We start from the raw sequence: 25,044 nt of genomic DNA, 5'->3' as shown, positions 1-25,044 counted from the left end.
CTAAGATATTATTGCAACCATTTTAAAGCTTTTTCAGCAGCTCATTTTACTATATAACTATGTTAAGACACAATTTAAGTGAACCACTTTTGTACATGTGCTCATTATGTCACGGAAGAGAAAATGTTTCACAACATTAATCTATTCCACCCCGTTGACGTAGACAGACGGTTAACGCGTTCAAATTGTATAACCTGGTCCTGGGTGATGGTGCAGTAACAAATGTTTTTAAATGACCTAGACATTCTTTGAAGGTGAGACACAACACCACAGTACCGTACCTTAAAACAGACAAACGCTGAGTGGCTGGATTCACAGAGCCCCATTGGATGCATTTATGAAATACACAAACGTTTATGAAGCGCGTACAATAACATGTTAGCTAGCTTTTTAGCTTTTACTTAGCCTTGTTTGTGATTAGCTGGGCTGTCAACCTGCAAGCATGGTACACATGTTGTGCCGTTCTGTCTCAATATGACCCTGTATTCCGACATTTGAATGTCTTAAATTTGTTTACCGGTTATTTGGATTTATCACCAAATGTAGTTTTCGAATGTGTAATGACTTTGTAGTTATAGCTGGATGATTATGAGAATACAAATTGTAACGATTATTTTTTATTGAGATTGAAGTAAGGAGTATTCAAACAAGTATTAATTCAACTAAAACTGAACTACTACAAATATAGCCTCATCCCAATTCATCCCTGCACGTTGAACTGTTTATTCTGGACTACTATTCTTTTTCTAAAGTGCCCTGGTAAATATCATGTCAAAGTCAAGCATCTTGCACTTTCATTCTGCTACGTTCACACCCTTGATGCCTTGAGTACTTCCATTTATCTAAGCCTTGAAAAAGCATTATCCTGTTATCTTTGTCAATTCGATGCAAATGTCCTTTCCCGTTAAAGCTTTTCAAAGGGATCCCATATTTACTTTGGCTTTAGCGCTAACAGATGTTTTAAAAACGAAACATGTTTTGCATTTAAATATATTCAATGTTTGTCATTCTTTTTGTTGTGTGTTCAGTTTTACACACTAGTAAGTCCAACCAGGGCGTCAATAAGAGCTTAAAGCACCCTCAGGATGGCAGAATCGTATACCCTACCACCGGTGTCAAACCCGTCCTCGGGGGGCCGTTACCTTGCATGTTTGAGATGTTTCGCTGCTCCAACACACCTGATTCAAATCCTGATCATTTGACACCCGTACACACTTGCTCCACACGCAACATGGTACATTCAGGGTATTTCCCTGAATGTAATGCCATTCTGCACATTAATCTTTTTTTCGTTGATTATAAGCCAAAATCAAAATAACAATTTGAGTTTAGATGAATCGTCTGGCGGCCTAGAGAACACGACGTCCACAATTACCCCTCAAAAACTGAAATGTGGACTCGTCAAACCACAGAACACTTTTCGATCAGCCCATCTTAGATGAACTGGGACTGAGAGAAGCCGGCGCCGTTTCTGAGTGTTGTTTAGAAATGCCTTTTGGTTTGCGTAGTAGAGTTTTTGCAGGTGAAGTGACGGACTTTACTGACTGACATTGTTTATATAGTATGTTTTGATTTGTTTGTGTGGTGTGACAGCAGGCTCCATGAACAACCTGAATGACCCCCCAAGATGGAACATTCAACCAGACCCACGAGAAAGGGGGGAGGGAGGCGCAGATGGCAGCCAATGGAACTATGCCCTGCTGGTGCCTATGCTGGGTCTGGCTGCATTTCGTAAGTTACATTAAGTGTTTAATGTTAGACTGCCAGATAAAGACTGTTGGGATGGAAATGCCTGACAGATTCTTAACTGCCATACAAGTGTAATATGTTCAGCACTGTTTCACAATGAGAATCGTTTTTCAATTGCCCTACTATAAAAATGACACCTGTATCACGGTTATTATAGTTAACGAAAACTAACAAAATAACAACTAAATGAGGGGAAACATATTTTCATTATTGAAATAAAATAAATAAATAAAAACCAACTAAATAACTAATAGGGCGGCCCGGTAGTCCAGTGGTTAGCACGTCGGCTTCACAGTGCAGAGGTACCGGGTTCGATTCCAGCTCTGGCCTCCCTGTGTGGAGTTTGCATGTTCTCCCCGGGCCTGCGTGGGTTTTCTCCGGGTGCTCCGGTTTCCTCCCACATTCCAAAAACATGCATGGCAGGCTGATTGAACACTCTAAATTGTGAGCTTGGATGGTTGTTCGTCTCTGTGTGCCCTGTGATTGGCTGGCAACCGATTGAGGGTGTCCCCCGCCTACTGCCCGGAGACAGCTGGGATAGGCTCCAGCACCCCCCGCGACCCTAGTGAGGATCAAGCGGTTACGAAGATGAATGAATGAATGAATAAATAACTAATAGGGCGGCCCGGTAGTCCAGTGGTTAGCACGTCGGCTTCACAGTGCAGAGGTACCGGGTTCGATTCCAGCTCTGGCCTCCCTGTGTGGAGTTTGCATGTTCTCCCCGGGCCTGCGTGGGTTTTCTCCGGGTGCTCCGGTTTCCTCCCACATTCCAAAAACATGCATGGCAGGCTGATTGAACACTCTAAATTGTGAGCTTGGTGTCACGTTGTGCCCGAAGCGATAAAATGATCGCTTCGTGCACAACAAGATAATGAGGTGGATCCCCGAAATAGCAGACAGAGAAAGGATGGTCCGAGAACAAATGAGTTTTAATACAAACACAAAATACCCGTCCGGGAGCAACAAACAGAAAACGCTGGTCAAAATCAGGACCAGGAATAAAAGGAAGTAACAGAAAACGCTTGCGAGAAAATGGCAAGGAATATAGTTGGTAACAATAGGAATTGACAATAGTGGATTAAACGACGCGCAATCACAGTCACAAGGCTACACGGCAACGAATAGATTTGGGCAATAATCGAGAGAATTGGCACGGCGTTGAATACTCCGGCAGTAAGTCAACTGCCCGAGCACAAAGATAAAGCCTGTGTAATCAGTCCTTGATGGGTGACAGGTGTGTCGGCGGTAGGCAGGAAAAGCCTGCCCCCTGCTGGCAAACACGGGACGTGACACTTGGATGGTTGTTCGTCTCTGTGTGCCCTGTGATTGGCTGGCAACCGATTCAGGGTGTCCCCCGCCTACTGCCCGGAGACAGCTGGGATAGGCTCCAGTACCCCCCGCGACCCTAGTGAGGATCAAGCGGTTAGGATTACAAAATTCTTCTACAAATATTTAAACTACCATATTGGCCCGAATGTAAGACGGCCCTGATTATAAGACGCCCCTCTCCTTTTCAAGACTCAAGTTTGAAAAAAGACTTTTTGACCACCAAATCAATTTTTATACAGAACATAATTACAGTACATCTGAAACAAATTATTATAACAATATATTTGAGATAAAAACCATTCAAATATTAATATCTGAACATTTAAATATGTAAACTAAAGTACAGTGACATTCGCAAATGAATGGCTTCTGGTTTTTGAAATGTAAATTACATCATAACTTCTCCTCAGCTGCCGGTTAACCTGGCCGATCTTCGACCCACTTTTCTCCAGATTGTCGCTACATTTCTCCATTTTCTGTTATGTCTTCTATTATTTTCTTCTCTTTTCTTTCTTACCACTATTTTTTTATTTTTCTTCGTGCTACCGCTATTTTTATTTTTATTCTTCATGGCCTGGGGAGTAAAGTTCAGCATTCGCTTCAATGATATCTGGCGCCATCTAGCGTCGTGAATGGGTATAATGTCACAACCTCGAACATAAGACGACCCCCACTTTTTCAGTCTTATTTCAATGCAAAAAACACCGTCTTATATTCAGGCCAATGCGGTACTTTGTAAGCCTACCACCAATTTCCTCAGCAGGGATGAAAGCAAAATGTTATCTCAAACATCTCGTCTTCCCTCAAGTAGACAATTAAATGCATGGCTTTTGTAACACATGCTATAGTCATCATTTGAGGGACTACAATCGTTACTTTGTCTCCTTCGAGTATCCGAGGCAGAAAGATGGCGGCGAAGCATGGCAGCCTCCTGATGGGGAGGCGAGCCCTATGTAATATAATTGTTGATTACTTCACCTATAATTATTTTTAAAATATTTTTTTAAAAAGTGAATTTGATATCCAAAATCTATTATTGATATTAATAGTTTTCAAAAAATGTACAGTGAAAAATCAAGTTTTACACATGGTCCCTTTGTCAGTCTGATTGTGGAAAATTTGTAACAGTTTCAAGAAATCTTTTCCATTACTTTTGATTCATGTTTCAGTCGAATTGTTTGTTTTGCGATCATGTATTTTGATGATAGTATTTACTGCCTGTTTCTTCTGCATGTTTTTGGAATGTAGGAGGAAGCAGCAGTAGCCAGAGAAAACCCATTCTAGATAATTCTGATTCATATTCTGATTTATTTGTTGAAAAAAACCCTGCACAAAATACATTTTCTCTGTCCTATTTTAGGTCGTTTGAGCAATTTACATCACCGAAACAGTTCTTAATCTTAAAATGAGGGAAAAGATGCTTTAAAATCAAGATGTTAAAACACCTGTTGTCTTGTCAGGTTGGATCTGGACCCGAGAGTCTCAGAGAGAAATCGAGAAGGTCAAATCCAAGTATAACAAGGATGTGTTCCTGGTGAAAAGTGAGATGGAGTCACGGTATGAGGAGACGTTAACAGAGAGGCGCCGAGCCGTGGCTGCCTTGGAACTGGAGCTGGAGAAGGAGAGACAGAGGGTAAAAGGCTACAAGCAGGCCATGATCTCCCAGAGTCATCATATAGTCGAAGAACAAAAACGTTTACAGCAGGTAATCTCTACTTTTCAGGGTTCCCGATCATCGTGGAAAACCTGAAAAACCTGGAAATGATTGACCAATTTTGCAGTCATGGAAAACACATAAGAAAAAAAGTCAATTCTCCTGGAAAGGCGTGTGTTGTGCTGCAACATAATTTCGCCTCCTTTTAGTTCAAGAGTGTTATTGCTGCGCTGTATATTGTGTTTGAGGTTTTTCTTCCTCTCTGTCTCCTCTGTTGAGTGACAGTGCGTTGTATTCAGGGGCGTGCCGTCACTTTTGGCTGCTTGCTCTGAGATGAAATTCCTCTCTGGTTTCAGTAAGGCTGCAGCAATAATGACAATGGCGTTGAGATAGCAACGTGTACCGAATCTTGTATTTTCTGCACAGTAAGGTGCTTCGCATTTATAAATTATTTTTGGGGGTGAACATTTTAATTTAAATGCCACTGCTTTGTTTTTATGACCTCTTTGCACAGCGGAATGTCATTTGATTTTGATATTTATGTTTTGTTTTGTTTTTGCAGCAACTTTGATTTTTACTTTCAGAATGCATATCCATTTAACAAGTAAACTGTCAACAGATTAATGAAAGGGAATTGTTTTGGTGATTTATTGAACTTAAAAATATTTTGTAGAGAGAGTACAAGGAAGAGGGCGAAAAATAAATGAAGCAATCTGTGACGTTCATGAGAAAGTCATTCTTATGACTGGCTCTTTTAGGATGAATGAAGAGAATTGATTTATATCTGAGCGAGAGTTGTTGTTTAGTTTGTTTTTTTTAAGCAAATTAGGTATGGTGTTAACATTGAAGCAATCTGGTTATATGTACAAAATAGAAAGGACAATTGTAATACAAAAAAAAAACACTTCTGCAAAGCTAGGGGTGAAATTTATATGTACTGTATGTTGTGACTTGACTAATTACTGTAGTAGCTGAAAAGTAAAAGAGTGGGAACCCTGTGTTACTTTCATACTCTACTACGTGAATGAACACTGACAAAAGCGGACCTGTTGAATTCAGTGGCACAAAACCATTAAGCGTGTGTGTGCCTGTGTGCGTATGCGTGTGTGTGTGTCTCTCTCATGCACCAAACAATCTGCCATCTTCTCCACCAGGAGCGTGAGTGGTTGGAGGAAGAGAAGCAAAGATATATCAAGTCCGGAGCTGGAGGGGCTATGCTGCATCAAGCCATGGAGCAACAGAACGAGTGGTTTCAGAGAGCCAACGCTACACTGCGCGAGCTTGAGGCTCAACTTGTGGAGCGCCAGAATGCCTACTGTTCCCTAATCCTGCCTCGAGACAAGCGCCTAGAGATGGAGAGAAACATGCTCCTGAAAGCAGTCAAAGAGCCTGTCACGGATGAACTTAATCTAGAGGCTGATCTTCAAGATATTTTTAAGAGGGATAAGCATTGTGCAAACCTGACGAACATGGACAAGAGAAAGAACGGAAGTCTCATGTGGGTGTATCTCAAGTACTGGCAGCTGAAGGTCACTGTTCAGAAACACCAGAGAATTGAGGCGGCCATCTTAGCGAGAAATATTAAGCCTCAAACAAAATGATGACTAGCTGGGGCGATGGTTTGTGTTTGACTCGTGGATCAGAAATGGAATATGCGCGAAGTTGTGACCTCTTGTCATATTTTAAAAATTCTGCAGATTAGTTCTTACTTAAGATATCCAAATAAGACTTTTACATTTTTTTACAGATGAGCTTGAGCCGCTCATATTTGACTGACTGTGCTCATATTTAAATCAGATACATACATAGATAATATCGACATTGGATACGCAGTCAAAGCTTAGAATGTAAACAGACATGTTCTTTTGATTTGTTTTTTTTTCACGGTTTGTGTCATTTAACTTTCCGGGAAATCTAACGTTAATTTACGAAATCTTTATCCTCATCGTCATGAGACATGCACTTGATTGTCAACGTTTAGTTTCATGCTGCTTGATTGAAAGTTATTTTATCTTGAAATTCTGAAAAACTTGTTCCTATCCAACTCCAAGTCTTCAAGTTCATCCCTGATAAGATGGCACTCAGGACACATCACATAAGGTCCCGGCTCTATTTAAGCAATTGAACAAATATCAGAAGAGGGCACCGAGAGGTCTTTGACCCTACATACAAAGAAAATGTCATGTTTGAATTTTCTTATGTCAATATGACAATCATGTTTTAATTTTTACGTTATCCTTGAGAGTAAGAGCTCAATTTTATGTTTAGATGCATAGACCGTAAACAATCTACAATTTGCACACAATAAAGCCTTGGTGCAGGAATTGGGTGCACTTTCTGTGTTCTTCCTATTAAGGATGAAAACTTGTCAAGAGTTGAGGGGGAGCTCCCATGCTACTGGTTTGCCTGAGAGTAATAGAACGGTGTGAACAAGTGTTTGTCCCCTTCCTGTTTTTTTTTTTTTTTTTGGTATGTTTGTCACACTTAAATGTTTCAGATCATCAAATTTAAATATTAGTAAAAGATAACACAAGTAAACACAAAATGCGGTTTTAAAATGAAAGTTTTTATTATTAAATGGAAAACTAAATCCAAACCTACATGGCCCTGTGTGAAAAGGTTTTTGCCCCTTCCGTTAAAACATAACTGTGCTTTATCATACCTAAGTTCAAATTTTCTAGCCACACCAAAGCTTGATTACTGCCACGCTGTTTTCAATCAAGAAATCACTTAAATAGGACCCGCCTGACAACGTGAAGTAGATCAAAAGATCCTCAAAAGCTAGACATCATGCTGTAATCAAAAGAAATTCAGGAACAAATGAGAACGAAAGTAATTGAGATATATCAGTCTGGTAAAGGTTACAAAGCCAATTCTAAAGCTTTGGAACTCCAGCGAACCACAGTGAGAGCCATTACCCACAAATGGTGAAAACATGCAACAGTTGGCGAACCTTCCCAGGAGTGGCCGACCGAGCGAAATTGCCCCTAAGAGCACAGCAACGACTCATCCAAGAGGTCACAAAAGACCCCACAACAACCAAAGAACTGCAGACCTCTATTGCCTCACTTATGACTCCACCATAAGAAAGACATTGGGCAAAAATGGCCTGCATGGCAGAGTTCTAAGACAAAAACCACTACTGAGCAAAAAGGACATTAAGGCTCATCTTGCTTTTGCCCCAAAAAACAAAAAACATCTTGATGATCCCCAAGACATTTGGGAAAATACTCTGTGGATTGACGAGACAAACGTTGAACTTTTCGGAAGGTGTGTGTGTCCCGTTACATCTGGCGTAAGGGTAACACCTTATTTCAGAAAAACCACACAAAAAACTATGGTGGTGGGAGTGTGATGGTCTGGGACTGTTTTGCTTCTTCAGGACCTGGAAGACTTGCTGTGATAAATGGAACCATGAATTCTACTCTTACCCAAAAAATCCGAAAGGAGAATGTCAGGCCATCGGTTTGTGACCTCAAGCTGAAGTGAACTTGGGTTCTGCAGGACAAATCATCCAAAACACACCAGCAAGTCCACCTCAGAATGACTGAAGAAAAACAAAATGAAGACTTTGGAGTCCTGATCTAAATCTTATTTAGATGCTGTGGCATGACCTTAAAAAGGTGGTTCATGCTCGAAAGCCCTCTAGTGTGGCTAAATTACAACAATTCTGCAAAGATGAGTGGGCCAAAATTCCCCCACGGCACTGTGAAACACTTATTGCAAGTTAAACGCTTAATTGTAGTTGTTGCTGCTAAGGGTGGACCAACCAGTTAATAGGTTCAGGGGGCAATTACTTTTACACAGAGGGTCAGAAAGGTTTGGGGGGCAGGGGGGGGGGGTTGTGCCTTAATGAATTGAATAGTCATTTGAAAAAAACTGCATTTTGTGTTTACTTGTGTTTTCTTTGACCATATTTTAATTTGTTTGATGATCTGATACATTTCAGTTGGACAAACGTAAAAAAATAAGAAATCAGGAATGGGGCAAATACTTTTTGACACCACTGTACATGAGCATGGAGGCATGTGTGGTATAGTGTGCATCATGACGCACAAATTTACAATATATATATATATATATATATATATATATATATATTGCATACATACAGTATATATATATATTTTTTTTTGGTCCACTTGCACACACAATGAGGGTGTATGGAACAAGGGGGGTTTGCTCCGCAGGTAAGCACTCCCACATTTTCAAGTTATGACTTGATCAGTTAATCAAACACTGCATTACAATGTCAAAATAAAAGACTTACAGTATACTTGCTCCACATTGTAAGAAATCTGTGAGATGTAAAATGGTTCATCTTGGCTCAGGCCCTCGTATGACGTGTGCATGTTTTCCTTTTGCTTGTGTAGGCGCACACGTTCCAAAAACACGCATGTTCAGTAAAAGTGCAGCTATAAAATAGTCCATAAACCTGTGACTTTGTTCGCATATTTCCCCTGCGACCACTCCAAGTTGTATCTGTCAGCAAGGTTATGCTCCAACTCCCCTGTGACCATAATAAAAAACTATTGAAAATGACAAGCTTTTTTCCCCCCACCACGTTATGGATTTATTACCAAACAAAAAATTTTTCAGTTTCAGTTTTTGCTTTGCACATACACACCAGCATAAACATAATCAAAGGCTGCTCTTGGCCTGTGCCTCCAGAAAGATATCAAGCCACAATTATTACAGACAGCAGATGATAGCACAAAAGTCAGTGTGCATTAAAACACAAAGGTGTGTACTGCATGCAGCCGGACTACACGAGCATTAGTGGCCGAACCAGGAGGGCCGCTTCCTGGGCATCTCCACTATCCTCTTGCCTTGGTCCGCCTCGCTAGGCTTCTCGTCCGCATACATAACAATGGTCTCCACACTCGGGGCCCCGAGAGGACCACCCTCCATCGCTTGAATTTGATTGCGAATCCGAGCAGTCTCTTTGCACACTTTAGCATAACAGAAGCCACACAGGATGTGTTTCTGCTTGAGGTGGCCGCACTCTGGACATGGCTCGATGTTCAGCTAAAGGAGAAGTGAATGAGGTAAAAAAATAAATAATTTAAAAAAATGTCAGGGATACATTTACTGGAGACTCACACTGGACACCCAAACAAACTAATGAAAACAAGACCTGCATCTAAAATGATGCATTTACAAATATGACACTAAAAAGTTTGCATTGACAGTGGCAACGGCATATTACCACTAAAAGGCTTAAAATAAGCAGCTTTGCATCAGAGTTTGCAAGTCAAAAATCACATTTATGCCTCAATGAAAAACATTGAGATGCAAAACTGCGACTGGGAGCTCTCAAATGTTCGGAAAATCACTGAACGCTAACTCATTACACACATCCTTGTGTCATGGAATTCACATTAGTTCTTGTGGCGAATGGCTACTTTCTTTATCAATGCACAAGCCCCTAATCACACTTTAGGTCTGTGAAGCATCTTAACCGTTTTATCTCAAGGTGTCTTCATTTTAGCTTGAACACCTCAAAAACTTCTGTTAGTACACGGATAAACAATATTTGCCCAATTCATGGTTAGCTCATCTCAGGTCATAAACACAAAGGCGTGCACCTACAGTATTATATGTTGGATGCTAAAATACTAGGTGCTTAAGTGAAGATGCACAAAGGCTGTTAAAACTTGTTCATATTTAATGCTTGATGTTTTGATACAAGAAATACCTCACTTAAAATGTTTCTAGTCAACAAAATAAGATGAAGTAAGAAGAAAGTTAATCCAAACACATGATTATTCTATAGCATTTAGAGTAAGATACACAAATACTGAAATTTTCGATAGCTTTAGACATAGCCATGTCCAGGTCATTTTTTTAGGTTGCTGAAGAACCACAAAAGAGATTCCTAGCACCTCCAGAGATCTTTTTGGGAGTGATAAGCAACCCCCAAACACCTGACGGACTATTCACAGCATTCAACGGCTCCACCTTGACGTGAACCATTCCATATAAAATTACCCCATACCCTCTTGTCTTTGGAGCACCCATTGACCTCTCCGTAGCATCCGAAAACTCTGATCCTAGAATCCCCTCTGGCTGCAATCAACCTCCCTGTTATACAGTATTGTCATATTTTTATTGGTTAATAAAACCCTTGCTTCAAGTCCTCAGGATGAAATGACAAAAATTGCTACACAAATGAGTAAACTGCTGCTCAAATTAAATAATTGATTAGCAAAATTGCTCCTTGAATCAGATAGGGAAATTAATATTTACTTAAATGCATTATTGTTAGATAAGCTCCGAAGTCAGCCTCAGTTCTGCGTCTGTATTTTAGTCTTGCCTGCGGCTTTCTTTGCTTGGGTTTGCATGGTCTCTCAGTGCTTCCTCCCAAATTCAAAAAATGTGACAATTACTTTAATTGAACATTTTAAACTGTCTATGGGTGTGAATGGTTGCCTGTAAACGTGCCCTTCAAATCCAGTGTGTGCCTCCCACTTAGTCGGGTATGACCAGCTCAATCTGCAACCTTAATGAGGCCAGGCAGTACAGTACAGTATATGAAGTGGATAGTAACATGTAAAAGTAAAGTAACATGCCAAGTTTGGGCCAAACAGAAAAACAGTGGCTGCCAATGCACTGTAGTGTGATGTGTGACTTAACTTGTATGACTACTGACATTTCCAACGCAAATGTTTGTTTTAAAAGTGACACAGAATTCGCCATGAGAAATAGGCTGCTACTTCTGGTGTACCTTAACTTTGACAAGTTTGGGCTCAGCCCTCCTTCTTGTTCGGTTGACCTCAATGGTGCGTCTCTTCTTGGGTGCTGCCATCCACAAGATGCTGTCAAGAACGCCGGGAGGTCGTTCCAGCCACTGCCCATCTTTCTGTTGCTGCTCATCGATAAAAGAGAGCGGACTGGAGCCATTACCTACCAGGGCTGGAACTGCACAGAGACAATCGCATTATTTCCCGTCCGTACATTTGTAACACAACGGTTCAACCATTTGACGGCATCAATTCAGATTAATTTTGGCAAGTTGCTGTATAACGGGATGAACTCACCCGACCGTCTTTCTATTCCGGCCGCCCACAGAAGCCTGCTTTCGATGTGTAGCAAGGAAGATCTTAAACTATTCAACAATGCAGGCAGAGTCATTGTATCTCGCACGTTATATTCCTAAAACATGTCAAACGGTCACGGTCATTTATACACTCGTCATCAAAGAGCGACAAGTTATTTCTTCTTCTTTTTCATCTGACCACACAAGGCAAGGGTTATTGCCGCCTAGCGGTCGATTCTTCACTAAAGTTTTGTGTTTAAAAACATTTCATGGCATTTGTCTTTTGATATTTTTTGGTTTATGATTTAAAACACACACACACACATGCTCAAGTGCTCTGATTTTCCGTTTTAAATTCAACGCATGATTTGTTGTATTATCCCCCCGCGACCCTAGTGAGGATCAAGCGGTTTGGAAGATGAATGAATGAATGAATGAATGAATGAATGTATGTCATTTACAGTGATTTTGTCTAGGGGGCAGTGTTCTCAATTTAGTATTTGCCAAAACTCAACAGAAAAAGAAAATGGCGGAGCGTGGCTACAGTTTCTCTTTGACCACATTTAGGTAAACTTTATAAAATTGCCGTTGAATCACAGGTATCCGATACACACGCGGTTTTCAATAATCGTTAAATCGTGATAGGTTAAAATATACCTGCCCTCTTAACAGTTTGTATCATTTTAGTGTCTGATGTTGTCTCTGCACTGTCATTCCCTGAAGTGCAATGAATCAGCTACAAACATGATTAGCGCGTTGCTAACCATTTTACATGCGTTTTAAATGTGATGCAGGTCAATCCAGACTGGTTAAATGAGGTAGTTTTACCTACCAGTCTAGAAGATTATATTGCGACTGGTTGTTTTGGATCAACGCAACGTTTTGATTTTTGTTTCATTTGTAGACTGTCGCCAAATGTGTTGGCGGTTTGCATCAGTCTTTGACTCCAAGTTTAACCTTCCTCCTCCATGATAATTTTAATACACCGTCAATTTGTCTTTTCACAGCCCTTCTGGTAAACTGGTGCAGATTGAATATGCACTGGCTGCGGTAGCTGCTGGAGCCCCATCAGTTGGCATTAAAGGTAACCATTTGCCAGTGTTTCCCCAATGTTCATGTTCATTGTTGTGGTATGTACGATTAATTTGTGTTACAGGAACACGTTTTATAAAACTACTTGGATCTTTTAAGCTATTTTAATGAGTGAAGTGTGGTTCCTTCTGATTCCCAGGTTATCTTTCATAGCGAATTGAATTGACATTCCCGTTTTCACCAGGTGCATGAATGTTAAAATTAGTTATTTTGGTTGATTTGGTATTTCTAAAAAGTAAAAAAAACTCCAATTTGTGAAAGCGTTGGGCGGGCTAATGGGTTTCTAACTTTTTTCCAGCTTCTAATGGGGTCGTCCTGGCAACAGAAAAGAAACAGAAATCTATTCTGTATGATGAGCAGAGTGTTCACAAAGTAGAGGCCATCACTAAGCACATAGGCATGGTGTATAGCGGCATGGGGCCTGACTACAGGTGGGGATTTTCAACATATTCGACTGCAATTTGAGACGTTTTTTAATGTGAACTGTTATTCCTGTTATTTAGTGTGTAAACAAAGGTTTAATACATTTTGTACTTTGTAGGGTTTTGGTCAGACGAGCCCGGAAGCTGGCACAACAGTACTTCCTTGTTTACCAAGAACCAATCCCCACAGGCCAGCTTGTCCAGCGAGTGGCATCTGTAATGCAAGAGTACACACAGTCTGGGTGGGTGATGCTTACACTTAACATTGACCAATGACTGTAGTTTTCGGTGGGTGATACTTGAGCTCTGATCAGACCAAACCCAAAATGTCGGCATTGCCCTGCGTCTTTTGTGCTTTTGTTCGCGAGGGTGACCACATTGGGTTTGCTTCAAGCGGGGAGGAAGAGCTCCTCCAACAGGGAAAAAAAAGAGCTGTAAACAAGTCAATCCATTCACTAGATATGCCAACTTCTCTGCTCCCTGTTCACCAAACCTTATTTTTGCCTCAGTCACGGCTGGTAAAGCAGACTGTTTGTTGTAGGGCTTGGCGATATATCGTTATCGTATCAAAATCCGGAAGAACATTCAGGTATTAACATTGAAATTAGAACAATATTAGTCACCTTCCACGACTTTACAATGCTTGTGTTGCATATAAAGACCAGGCAGACCAAGCTCATATCTCCTTTCAACTTTGGCGTTGAGTGACAGCTCAAGCCAGCCCAAAACAATCCTATTGCAGAGGGAGGGAATGTCACACACACGCTGCCTCAACCAACAGCACACATGTGAGAAATCCTTTTCCCGGCCAGTGGGAGTTGTGAGAGAGCCGCTTGTATTAATAAAATACAGTATACACATCTTGTGTTTTACAGCATTGAGTGACCATATTTATAATTTCATTTAATTTCTGTTTCCAATATCCATCCATACTTTCCTCATGATTGTCGCTCACGTCCTATTCTTGTAGCAACACGCATCATTCTTTACTGCCCCTGTGATCGTGAAAGAAGTTTTGAATTACAGTATCACTCGTGGCGAACCATTGGCCACTCATTAAAACTAGTGCCCATATCCCGTACACTTTGTGACAATTCAGTTAGTTTTGGGCGCAATGTGATCATTGACCATGAACTATCTTTGGGCGCATTCTCCCTCACTTGACATAATGGCGCTGCAATTTTTATTTCAATTGATTTTTTCCTCTGCAGGGGAGTGCGTCCATTTGGGGTGTCGTTGTTGATAGCTGGATGGGATGAAGACCAGCCCTACTTGTTCCAGTCAGATCCCTCAGTGAGTTCACTTTTCATTTTCTGAAGACATGATTTAGCCACTCCGCTGTGTCCTTCATGCTGTTAGTATATTTTCAATGGGTAGATGACACTGCACTACAGATGGGTACTGAGCTTCAGGACTGAACTGGGACAGCTTTTTTTGTAAACTGCAATATCGCTAAGCTCCACCATTAAAGCTTCTGTAGATGATCTTGGAGAACTTACTAACATCTGCATTTTATTTAGGCCGTATAGGAATGTTATTTTGCACCTTCTGCCTCTGATCTTGTTTCTAAATAATAAACAATGAATGTATTTGCAAGTACGTTTGCACGTATTTACCAGTCAAACATTTTTACTCCACATTAGCAGTTTCACGCTTCCGAATAATATTGGTTTGTTCAAACCATTTAACCAGTTAATTGTAATGTTTTTGTTTTAGTGTTTTTGTAAACAAAAATGTGTTGATAAGAATAAGCACCTAATCGATAAGCAGTATCATTAAGAGTAGTTGTAAAGTTAAGATCTAACTAACCCCTGTATGAGATTGCATGAGTTGATGAAAAATCTGATTCCCAAATTCCTTTTATAACTAAAGATTTTAAAACTTAATTCTTCAGTGGTGTCTGAATGGAATAGTTGTGTACATGAGTCACACAATCTATTTCTATACAATAACAGAAAAGTTTTAAAATCCATTATTGTCCTCCCCATCCTACCTGTACCTTCCCAGGGAGCATATTTTGCATGGAAAGCCACCGCCATGGGGAAAAACTACGTTAATGGAAAAACATTCCTTGAAAAAAGGTAGCTTGCTTCACACTCTCAATATACAGTAAATTGCATTAAGTTAGCAGTTGTATCGCATGGCAAAGGATACAGTAAGTGTACCTCAATTTCAACCAGAGTGGTTGAAAATATTTTGTTGAGGGCAACAACATGATGGTCCAAAAAGGTTTGTTACTCTCTTACTAGCTTTTATTACATACCATTATTATTATTACATTATTGGCAAATTGATCTGGAATTTCTTCTGCATCTTGAAGTTTACCATAGTGCACTCTACAGGATTGTTTTTTGATTCGGTTTCATTCTCCAGGTATAACAATGACTTGGAATTGGAAGATGCTATCCACACAGCCATCCTGACTTTGAAGGTACAATGTCCAGGGCATACATTTTCACAAAGTATGTCAGTCCTTCACATACACACCATTTACTGTATGGTTACAGGAGAGTTTTGAAGGTCAGATGACCGAGGAGAACATAGAGGTTGGCATCTGCAACGAGGCCGGCTTCAAGAGACTCACCCCAGCAGAAGTGAAAGACTACCTGTCAGCCATTGCATGAGATCCCAGTGTATTGTGATGGTGTTCACTGGCTACATGTCAACATGTAGACATGATAGGGTAGTAGCCAAGAACGGAATAAAACATTTCTTCTCTACAACGTGACTTTTTATATCATTCCCAAGACGATTGACAGGATGACTTAAACGCGACCACCTGTGTGCAAGTACTAAATTGGGACAGTTTCGGTGTCATAGCAAATTGTTAACCCAATCTCAACAAAATAAAAATGCGTTTTATTACACTAATTAGTATTTTTCTTTGGCACAGAATACAGTACATTTAAAATGTTGTATAGTTGGCTACGACACACACCTAGTAATGTGGGCTCTGTGTGAAGCCTCAAGTCTTCCACTGACATCCCAAGACACAATTGAGGAAAGTGATTCGCTGCATTTTTTTTTTTGTCAGCACTCGAGTTCTTCTGAACACACGAGTAAGTCAACTGAAGTCAGCGTGATCAGTGAGGTGCTTGACATGACCCCTCTTTAACAATAAGTTGGCCTGTGGAACAGTTCTAGATATTGTCCTCTTTTATGTCTAGAAAGGATACAGTTTGTATTGATCAGTTACTCATTGAAATAAAATACATTTTGTGTGGGTGTGTTAAAATCTTTGTCATCGTCATCTTAAAGCCTTAGAACAGCCAAACAGTGATAAAACAAGCTTTTAACAACACATTCGCGGTCTCTTCGTAAGAGCGCTCTCCTCAACAACTGTCTGCCGGTAGTGGTGCGTTGGCAAACCATGCAACGTATTCTTCCGCCTAGTTGTAATATTAGCGGCTATTTTTTGTATATTACATCAACGCTGGTGGTCATCAAAAGTGTAAGTATTGATTACGTAAGGAAATGTTGTCGAATTGGTGGTTTTAGTTTCCAAATCCATTACCAATTTAGACCTCGGGTCTATATTTCCTCGCGGCAGCTCCTTTCTTACCCTACTGCCGCTATGATGACGTTTATGGCGCCAGAAATCAAGGGTTGAGATGAGCGTTACGACGTGGGTCACGGGCGCGAATTTGCGTGTATCTTTTCAATGCAGGTGACGTCAAACTTTAGATGCATTGGAGTGCTGTAGTGACCGAGCGCCCGTCATTAGTGCGTTTATAACTTGGGGCTGGAGTCGACATGGTAATGCTACGCAGCAACGGCAGTGGTGGTGTTGTTCAACCGCTGACAGCAACTCCAAACAGGAGGTCGATGGAGTTGGACACAAGCTCGGAGTTTCTGTCTCTTGTCCCCGTTTTGCAGAGAAAATCACCACGTTCAACACGAACCTGTCGCGCTCTGGATGATAGCCTGGGCAGCCCCGAACACAACCGAGTGAGTGTGAGCTCTTGCATGTCGGCTGGACTGTATGATTTGTTCACGGCAATTGCTGCTGTGCTGTCTCTTGCTGTACTGTGCTATACTGTCAAACTGACAGTCAAATAACGCCTCGCGGTCTAATCCAAACTCGCATCCCAGTTTGTTGTATTGAAATCGTGAGTCTTGTCAACTTTGGATACTGGTAAAAAAAAAAGTGGCAGTCGACCCCTTGAACAAGTTTTTAAACCAGATCAACATCACTTCAGTGTATTCGCGAGCGCGTCAATGATTTTTTATGTAAATATGGAGTCATTCATCTTGTCTTCCGTGGCAGTCATTTTGAATTCAATTCATGCGAGGGCTGATTTCAACACAGCTGAACTCAACATGAGATCACAGTAGATTGGGTTGAATTGTGAGGATTTTCACCGGTCAACGGTTCCTGAATAGGTCATTTCTTTGACGTTTTGAATGCAAAGGACATGTGTCTACTGCCCTCAACAGAAATCCTCTCCGCTCCAGAAGTATTCATCCGAAGCTTGGTGATGGAACGCCCCGTTCTAAGAACGTGATGCCCCCTTCCAGACATGGATGTGGAGGGCTCAAAAATGGCTTAGTTTTCAAATTCCGTACACGTGGTCAGTAGCAATAAATGCATGTAGAAGCACAACCACATATTAGAACTGTAAAAGTTTAAGAGTACTGAACGAAATGAAGAGCGCAATGATAAGACGTCCCTTGACGCCGTAGCTGATTGGATTACACAGGCGGAAAGAGCGAGCGTCAACCAATCACAAATACGAACTTCTCCATAGTGGCGCAACCAAGAAGACGCACGCTTTCCAATAGCAAGTTGTCAAAAACGGCTTAGTTATTATATTTTGTTCACGTGGTGAGCGTTAAGCAAAACATCAAAATAACGTTTGAAACTGTTTATATACAGGGGGTATTTAGTTTATGGACCCAGAGCAAACACAGGTTTGATTATCCACAGCCATCCATCCATCCATCCATCCATCCATCCATCCATCCATCCATCCATCCATCCATCCATTATCAACTCAAGTCAACTTTATTGTCAAATGTGCTCGATGTGCAACATACAGCACAGATTTAAATTTCTTTCCTCTCAGCCACAGGAGAGAAAGGAGCCACTGCGGGTACTGCCGCCATCAACAGAACAGTTAACAAAATGTCAAACTAATACAACACAACACATAAGACACAGACAGTCACGCAATCTTAATCACTTTCTGCATACACTTTGTTGTTTGAAGCAGTTATAGGTGAAAGAGGAGAGAAAGTGTCCTTTTCACCAGTGGATCAAAGATGTCCTGCCGAAAATGTGCACGTCTGATACAAGCTAAGTTTGAAAGCAAACAAGAAGCTGTAGCGTCCATTGACGAAAAAAAAAAGATCTGCAACTGCTTAATCCTCATAAATGTCCCGGCAGTGCTGGAGCCTATATCACCTAACTGGGCAATAGGCAGGGTACACCTTGAACTGGCATACACATAGACAAACCAACATTTGCACTCACAACCACACTAACGAATAATTGAGAGCCATCAGTTAATCTACGATGCACATTCTTGGATGGCGGGAGGAAACTGAAGTCCATCCATCCATCCATCATCTACCGCTTATCCGGGGCCGGGTCGCGGGGGCAACAGCTTTAGCAGGGAAGCCCAGACTTCCCTCTCCCTAGCTACTTCTTCCAGTTCTCCCCGGGGGATCCCGAGTCGTTCCCAGGCAAGCTGGGTGACATAGTCTCTCCAGCGTGTCCTGGGTCTTCCTCGGGGTCTCCTCCCAGTGGGACATGACCGGAACACCTCACCAGGGAGGCGCTCAGGAGGCATCCGAATCAGATGCCCAAGCCACCTCATCTGGCTCCTCTCGATGTGGAGGAGAAGCGGCTCGACTCTGAGCCCCTCCCGGATGACTGAGCTTCTCACCTTATCTCTAAGGGAGAGCCCGGACACCCTGCGGAGAAAACTCATTTCAGCCGCTTGTATCCGCAATCTCGTTCTTTCGGTCACGACCCATAGCTCGTGACGATAGATGAGGGTTGGGACGTAGATCGACCGGTAAATTGAGAGCTTCGCCCTTTGGCTCAGCTCCTTCTTCACCACGACAGACCGATACAACGTCCGCATCACAGCAGACGCTGCACCGATCCGCCTGTCGATCTCCCGCTCCCTCCTACCCCCACTCGTGAACAAGACCCCAAGATACTTGAACTCCTCCACTTGGGGCAAGATCTCCTCCCCGACCCGGAGGGGGCACTCCACCCTTTTCCGACTGAGGACCATGGTTTCAGATTTGGAGGTGCTGATTTTCATCCCGACCGCTTCACACTCGGCTGTGAAACGCTCCAGTGACAGTTGGAGAGCCCCGTTTGAAGGAGCCAACAGCACCACATCATCTGCAAAAAGCAGGGATGCAATACTGCGGCCCCCAAAACTGACCCCCTCAACGCTTCGGCTGCGCCTAGAAATTCTGTCCATAAAGGTTATGAACAGAATCGGCGACAAAGGGCAGCCTTGGCGGAGTCCTACCCCCACTGGAAACGATTCCGACTTACTGCCGGCAATGCGAACCAAACTCTGACATCGGTGGTATAGTGACCGAACAGCCCGTATCAGGGGGTTCGGTACCCCATACCCACGAAGCACCCACAGAACTCCCCGAGGGACACGGTCAAACGCCTTCTCCAAGTCCACAAAACACATGTAGACTGGTTGGGCGAATTCCCACATACCCTCGAGAACCCTGCTAAGGGTGTAGAGCTGGTCCACTGTTCCACGGCCGGGACGAAAACCACACTGCTCCTCCTCAATCTGAGGCTCGACTTCCCGACGGACCCTCCTCTCCAGCACCCCTGAATAGACCTTACCAGGGAGGCTGAGGAGTGTGATCCCTCTGTAGTTGGAACACACCCTCCGGTCCCCCTTTTTAAAAAGAGGGACTACCACCCCGGTCTGCCAATCCAGAGGCACTCTCCCTGTTGACCACGCGATGTTGCAGAGGCGTGTCAACCAGGACAGCCCCACAACATCCAGAGCCTTGAGGAACTCCGGGCGGATCTCATCCACCCCTGCGGCCTTGCCACCGAGGAGCTTTTTAACCACATCGGTGACTTCAACCACAGAGATAGGAGAGCCCACCTCAGAGTCCCCAGGCTCTGCTTCCTCCAAGGAAGGCGTGTTGGTGGAGTTGAGGAGGTCTTCGAAGTACTCTTCCCACCGGTTCACAACGTCCCGAGTCGAAGTCAGCAGCGCCCCATCCCCACTGTACACAGTGTTAGTGGTGCACTGCTTCCCCCTCCTGAGACGTCGGATGGTGGACCAGAATTTCCTCGAAGCCGTCCGGAAGTCGGCTTCCATGGCCTCACCGAACTCTTCCCACGCTCGGGTTTTTGCCTCGGCGACCACCGAAGCCGCGGTCCGCTTGGCCAGTCGATACCCGTCAGCTGCCTCTGGGGTCCCACAGGCCATAAAGGCTCGATAGGACTCCTTCTTCAGCTTGACGGCATCCCTTACTGCTGGTGTCCACCAGCGAGTACGGGGGTTGCCGCCACGACAGGCACCAACCACCTTACGGCCACAACTCAGATTGGCCGCCTCAACAATAGAGGCACGGAACATGGTCCACTCGGGCTCAATGTCCCTCGCCTCCCCCGGAACATGGGAAAAGCTCTGTCGGAGGTGGGAGTTGAAACTCCTTCTGACAGGAGATTCCGCCAGACGCTCCCAACAAACCCTCACTATACGTTTGGGTCTGCCAGGACGGACCGGCATCTTCCCCCACCATCGGAGCCTACTCACCACCAGATGGTGATCAGTTGACAGCTCCGCCCCTCTCTTCACCCGAGTGTCCAGAACATGCGGCCGCAAATCCGATGATACAACAACAAAGTCGATCATCGAACTGCGACCTAGGGTGTCCTGGTGCCAAGTGCACATATGGACACCCTTATGTTTGAACAAGGTGTTCGTTATGGACAATCCGTGACGAGCACAGAAGTCCAATAACAAAACACCACTCGGGTTCAGATCGGGGGGGCCGTTCCTCCCAATCACGCCCACACCTGCTCTGCGCCTCTCACCGTGAGCAACTCCAGAGTGGAAGAGAGTCCAACCCCTCTCGAGAGAACTGGTACCAGAACCCAGGCTGTGTGTGGAGGCAAGTCCGACTATATCCAGTCGGAAATTCTCTGCCTCACACACCAGCTCGGGCTCCTTCCCTGCCAGAGAGGTGACATTCCATGTCCCAAGAGCTAGCTTCTGCAGCCGAGGATCGGACCGCCAGGGTCCCCGCCTTTGGCTGCCGCCCAGCTCACATAGCACCCGACCCCTTTGGCCCCTCTCATGGGTGGTGAGCCCATGGGAAGGGGGACCCACGTTGCCTCTTCGGGCTGTGCCCGACCGGGCCCCATGGGTGTAGGCCCGGCCACCAGGCGCTTGCCAACGAGCCCCACCTCCAGGCCTGGCTCGAGAGGGGGGCCCCGGTGTCCCGCGTCCGGGCAAGGGAAACCATGATCCATTTATTTCATTCATCATAGGGGTTTTTGAGCCGTGCTTTGTCTGGCCCCTCACCTAGAACCTGTTTGCCATGGGTGACCCTGCCAGGGGCATAAAGCCCCAGACAACTTAGCTTCTAGGATCATTGGGACACACAAACCCCTCCGCCACGGTAAGGTGACAACTCTCTGGAGGGGGGAAACTGAAGTAACCATAGAAAACCCACACAGGCACAGTGAGAACATGCAAACTCCAAACAGGCAAGCCAGGGCCAGAATTGAACCCATGACCTCTGCACTGTGAGGCAGACATGCGCCGATGCGTATATGGAACTGGGAGTCGCGGCTTGGAATTACGGCGGATTTACATGGGACAGGAGATGAGAGACAAATCTCTTTTTCGTTGATGGACGCTACAGCTTCTTGTTGCTTTCAATTTTAGCTTGTAGCAGAGGTGTGAACATTTTCATCATGACGTCTTTGATCCACTGGTGAAAAGGATACTTTGATTCGCTCCTCTTTCATCTGTAACTGTCAAACAACAAAGTGTATGCAGGAAAAGTGGTTAAGATTGCACAACTGTGTCTTATGTATTATGTTGTATTATTTTGTTATTTTATGTTAACTGTACTTTTGATGGCGGCGCGGGCACCCGCAGCGGCTCCTCTTGTCTTGTTGTCTGGTTGAGAGGGAAGAAATGTCATGTGTGCTGTATGTTCCACATTGAGCACATTTGACAATAACCTGGTACTTGGTACTTTATAATTAAGATTAAGATATCCTTTCTTTGTCCCATACTGGGGAAATCTACAGCCTCCAGCAACAAGAATTTGGGTAGAAAGAAGAAAGATGAAAAAACCCCAAACACCGTTCAATTAAGTGCAATATAAATACAAAATGGATAAATTGCAGTGCTATTTACAATTGTTTTTCACATCACACACATCTCATCATTTAATAATAATAATTATTATTATTATTGTTGTTATTTTTATTCAGCAGCCTGACAGCAGTCGGTAGGAACGAGCGTCGGTATCTCTCCTTCTTACAGCGCGGGTGTAACAGTCTCTGTAATCAGTGGACCACATGCCGTCCATTTAGTACATGCATGTCCTGCAAACGATTTAACATTGCATACAAATTGTTGAATACTGAATTTGAGAAAAATCTATTCTTGAGCTGCATCAAGTATTTATTTTTTTTGTATGTGTCTCAGCACCAGATGCTCGGTCATGCATCCTTGTGGAGAACATTTTGAGATGTATTCCGCCAAATTTGAGTCAAGGCAACCAGACAGTTTTTTGTGTCCAAGATGTTTAACTTTCAATCTAAAAGATTTAAATTCTAAATAACATGTAAAGATAAAAAACCCTCACCTTAAGATAGCTGGGATAGGCTCCAAAACCCCTGTGACCCTCTTGAGGAAAAGCTTTTTGGATAATGGACGGACATCTTAAACAAACAAGAATAGTCATTCATCTGTAATTCAAAATTAAAAAAAAAAAATAAAACAAAACCTTTGGCCCCTCCGTAAGCTGTCACCGTACCACCGTGGAGGGGCATGTCTGTCCCAAAGATCCGAGGAAGTTGTCTGGGGCTTTATGGCCCTGGTAGGGTCACCCATGGCCCTAGGTGAGGCACCAGAAAAAGTAAAGCTCAAAAGATCCTTATGATTCACAAAATATTTGGATTGCGTTTTCCTTGCCCAGATGCCGTTCACCCCCCCACATGGGGCCCAGCCGGGTTCAGCCTAAAGAGGAATGTGGGTCCCACTTCCCGTAGGATCACCACCTGTGGGAGGAGCCAAATGGGTCGGTCGGGTGCTTTGTGAGCTGGGTACACAGACTTGGAGGCCAGGGCCATTGAGTCCGAGTGAACCATGTTCAGCGCCTTTTTTGTTGAGGTGGCCGATCTGAGTTGTGACTGTAAGGTGGTCGGTGCCTTTCGTGGCGGCAACCCCCGAACTCATGGTGGACAACGGCGGTAAGGGATGCCATCAAGCTGAAGAAGGGTTCCTTTCTGGTGCTCAGTGGACCAGCTCTTGGCAGAGACCTCGAGGGTGCATGGGAGTTTGCCCAAACAGTCTTCATGTGTTTTGTGGAATTAGAGATTAAAGGATAACAAATTTGCTGATGCTCTTCAGCTGCTTTATTACCATGAGCGGTGTAAGAACGCACACCGATTCAAGAGCTGCAATCGGCTACAACTCCTTCATTCCAACCACACTCATATCAATGTAATAGACACATGCAAAAAAAAACCCAGGTTTAGCTTTGTTTACAATAACTGCAAGAGTATGTCAAAGGGTGTTGGGAATTGTGCAGCTTCACCATTGCTACAGTACCATTGCTAAATTCATTTTGTGACCGGTAGGGAGATGGTGAGCAGCAGTCGGGAAGGTGTCTCCACGACTTTCCAAGGACCAGAGGCCGAGTAAAACTAGAGGTCTCCTTCCGTGACATGCAACCAAAAGCTGGAGGCTACGCCACAAGGTGAGAGACTAAGCGTCTGTCCGTATGGGCTGATAGTTTCACAGCATGCTTGGGATTGGGGTTGAAGACGACTCAAGAATCTCCCAGCTAACAGGTAGACCGCCACTAGCCGTGACCACAGTGAAGTTGAGCAACAGGGCGAACTGTCCACACTCCCTGTGTAGTAATTTTAATTACTATTGTTTTAGTGGATGAAGACCTGTGTTTTTAGGTGGCTATCAAATATACTATCAAAGCAAAAAGTGTAACCCTCCACATTAATTGAAGGGATGATCAATTACCTATGCATCCATATATCTATTTTGTGCATTTAGGAAATCCTCCAGGCTACAGAAGGAAGGCAAATCATCCTGCGATAAACTACAAGGGGGTACGTTTTGGCAAGCAGTCTTGACATGTCACTGTAATTCTCAATTTTCCACATCATGTTTATCAAGCATGTGTTTTTTTGGACGGTATGTTCTCCCAGGCCAACAACCTGGTTTCTGTTAATGTTCAAGATATTCCAGATGAGGTAGAAGGGACTTCCACTCCGAAAAGAAGCCGCGTTAACTTAAGGAGCCCCGAAGACGAGGAGGAACACTCTTTACGACGTAGTTCCAGAATCATCCAGCACAAATTTAATTCCCGGAATCAGTCTGTCCTCTATGACCGCCTCATCACCAAGTGAGTTTCCTATTTTTTTGTGACGTGTGATGATATTAAAAACTTAACAAATATAATACGGTACGCTCAATTCACAACTGACTGAAATCAGGTGATTTGATTTGAAGCTGCTCTGTCATCAAACAGTGGCTCACCAAATTTCTTCC

At 43.4% G+C, this 25,044-nt stretch overlaps 4 protein-coding genes across 5 annotated transcripts in view; 3 read left to right on the top strand and 1 right to left on the bottom strand.

Moving 5' to 3' along the window:
* Positions 1 to 99: 99 nt before the first annotated feature.
* ccdc127a (coiled-coil domain containing 127a) lies at positions 100 to 8,295 on the top strand. 2 transcript variants are annotated; one of them, XM_052064851.1, is made up of 4 exons: positions 100 to 254; positions 1,594 to 1,731; positions 4,539 to 4,783; positions 5,887 to 8,295. In XM_052064851.1, the coding sequence occupies exons 2-4, from the start codon at positions 1,602 to 1,604 to the stop codon at positions 6,331 to 6,333; spliced, it is 822 nt and encodes a 273-aa protein (XP_051920811.1). In that variant the 5' UTR covers positions 100 to 254; positions 1,594 to 1,601; the 3' UTR covers positions 6,334 to 8,295. The 2 variants fall into 2 exon arrangements, with proteins under 2 accessions (XP_051920811.1, XP_051920812.1); XM_052064852.1 differs by having other exon boundaries at positions 233 to 254; positions 1,597 to 1,731.
* A 985-nt stretch (positions 8,296 to 9,280) lies between these two features.
* mrpl32 (mitochondrial ribosomal protein L32) lies at positions 9,281 to 11,942 on the bottom strand. Its single transcript, XM_052064872.1, has 3 exons — positions 11,773 to 11,942; positions 11,460 to 11,653; positions 9,281 to 9,760 (listed from the first exon to the last, which is right to left on the bottom strand). Exons 1-3 carry the CDS (start codon positions 11,864 to 11,866, stop codon positions 9,509 to 9,511), a joined length of 540 nt encoding a protein of 179 aa, XP_051920832.1. The 5' UTR covers positions 11,867 to 11,942; the 3' UTR covers positions 9,281 to 9,508.
* A 299-nt stretch (positions 11,943 to 12,241) lies between these two features.
* Positions 12,242 to 16,152, top strand: LOC127600346 (proteasome subunit alpha type-2). The gene is made up of 8 exons (XM_052064858.1): positions 12,242 to 12,338; positions 12,779 to 12,855; positions 13,162 to 13,294; positions 13,405 to 13,527; positions 14,497 to 14,578; positions 15,293 to 15,366; positions 15,659 to 15,716; positions 15,793 to 16,152. The coding sequence occupies exons 1-8, from the start codon at positions 12,298 to 12,300 to the stop codon at positions 15,907 to 15,909; spliced, it is 705 nt and encodes a 234-aa protein (XP_051920818.1). The 5' UTR covers positions 12,242 to 12,297; the 3' UTR covers positions 15,910 to 16,152.
* A 557-nt stretch (positions 16,153 to 16,709) lies between these two features.
* The window catches only part of LOC127600371 (ATPase family AAA domain-containing protein 2-like), a 32,421-nt gene continuing 24,086 nt past the window's right edge, over positions 16,710 to 25,044 (top strand). Inside the window, exons 1-4 of the mRNA XM_052064895.1 lie at positions 16,710 to 17,233; positions 24,114 to 24,232; positions 24,547 to 24,602; positions 24,733 to 24,898. Of these exons, the coding sequence (XP_051920855.1) occupies positions 17,039 to 17,233; positions 24,114 to 24,232; positions 24,547 to 24,602; positions 24,733 to 24,898 (536 nt within the window). The 5' untranslated portion in view covers positions 16,710 to 17,038. The remainder of the gene's footprint in view (positions 17,234 to 24,113; positions 24,233 to 24,546; positions 24,603 to 24,732; positions 24,899 to 25,044) is intronic.

The sequence above is a fragment of the Hippocampus zosterae genome, chromosome 5, assembly GCF_025434085.1.
Source record: "Hippocampus zosterae strain Florida chromosome 5, ASM2543408v3, whole genome shotgun sequence".
In the NCBI taxonomy this organism is placed as follows: domain Eukaryota; kingdom Metazoa; phylum Chordata; class Actinopteri; order Syngnathiformes; family Syngnathidae; genus Hippocampus; species Hippocampus zosterae.
Note: the sequence above shows the minus strand (reverse complement) of the source record. Positions and strands in the feature narration are given on the sequence as shown.

Coding starts and splice junctions, on each gene's coding strand:
- ccdc127a (XM_052064851.1), top strand. CDS start 1,602: ATGAACAACCTGAATGACCCCCCAAGATGGAACATTCAACCAGACCCA. Junction 1,732..4,538: donor GCTGGGTCTGGCTGCATTTC/GTAAGTTACATT, acceptor TTGTCTTGTCAG/GTTGGATCTGGACCCGAGAG. Junction 4,784..5,886: donor AACAAAAACGTTTACAGCAG/GTAATCTCTACT, acceptor CTTCTCCACCAG/GAGCGTGAGTGGTTGGAGGA.
- mrpl32 (XM_052064872.1), bottom strand. CDS start 11,866: ATGACTCTGCCTGCATTGTTGAATAGTTTAAGATCTTCCTTGCTACAC. Junction 11,654..11,772: donor CGGAATAGAAAGACGGTCGG/GTGAGTTCATCC, acceptor GTCTCTGTGCAG/TTCCAGCCCTGGTAGGTAAT. Junction 9,761..11,459: donor CCAAACTTGTCAAAGTTAAG/GTACACCAGAAG, acceptor CTTCTCCTTTAG/CTGAACATCGAGCCATGTCC.
- LOC127600346 (XM_052064858.1), top strand. CDS start 12,298: ATGGCGGAGCGTGGCTACAGTTTCTCTTTGACCACATTTAG. Junction 12,856..13,161: donor CCCATCAGTTGGCATTAAAG/GTAACCATTTGC, acceptor ACTTTTTTCCAG/CTTCTAATGGGGTCGTCCTG. Junction 15,717..15,792: donor CAGCCATCCTGACTTTGAAG/GTACAATGTCCA, acceptor GTATGGTTACAG/GAGAGTTTTGAAGGTCAGAT.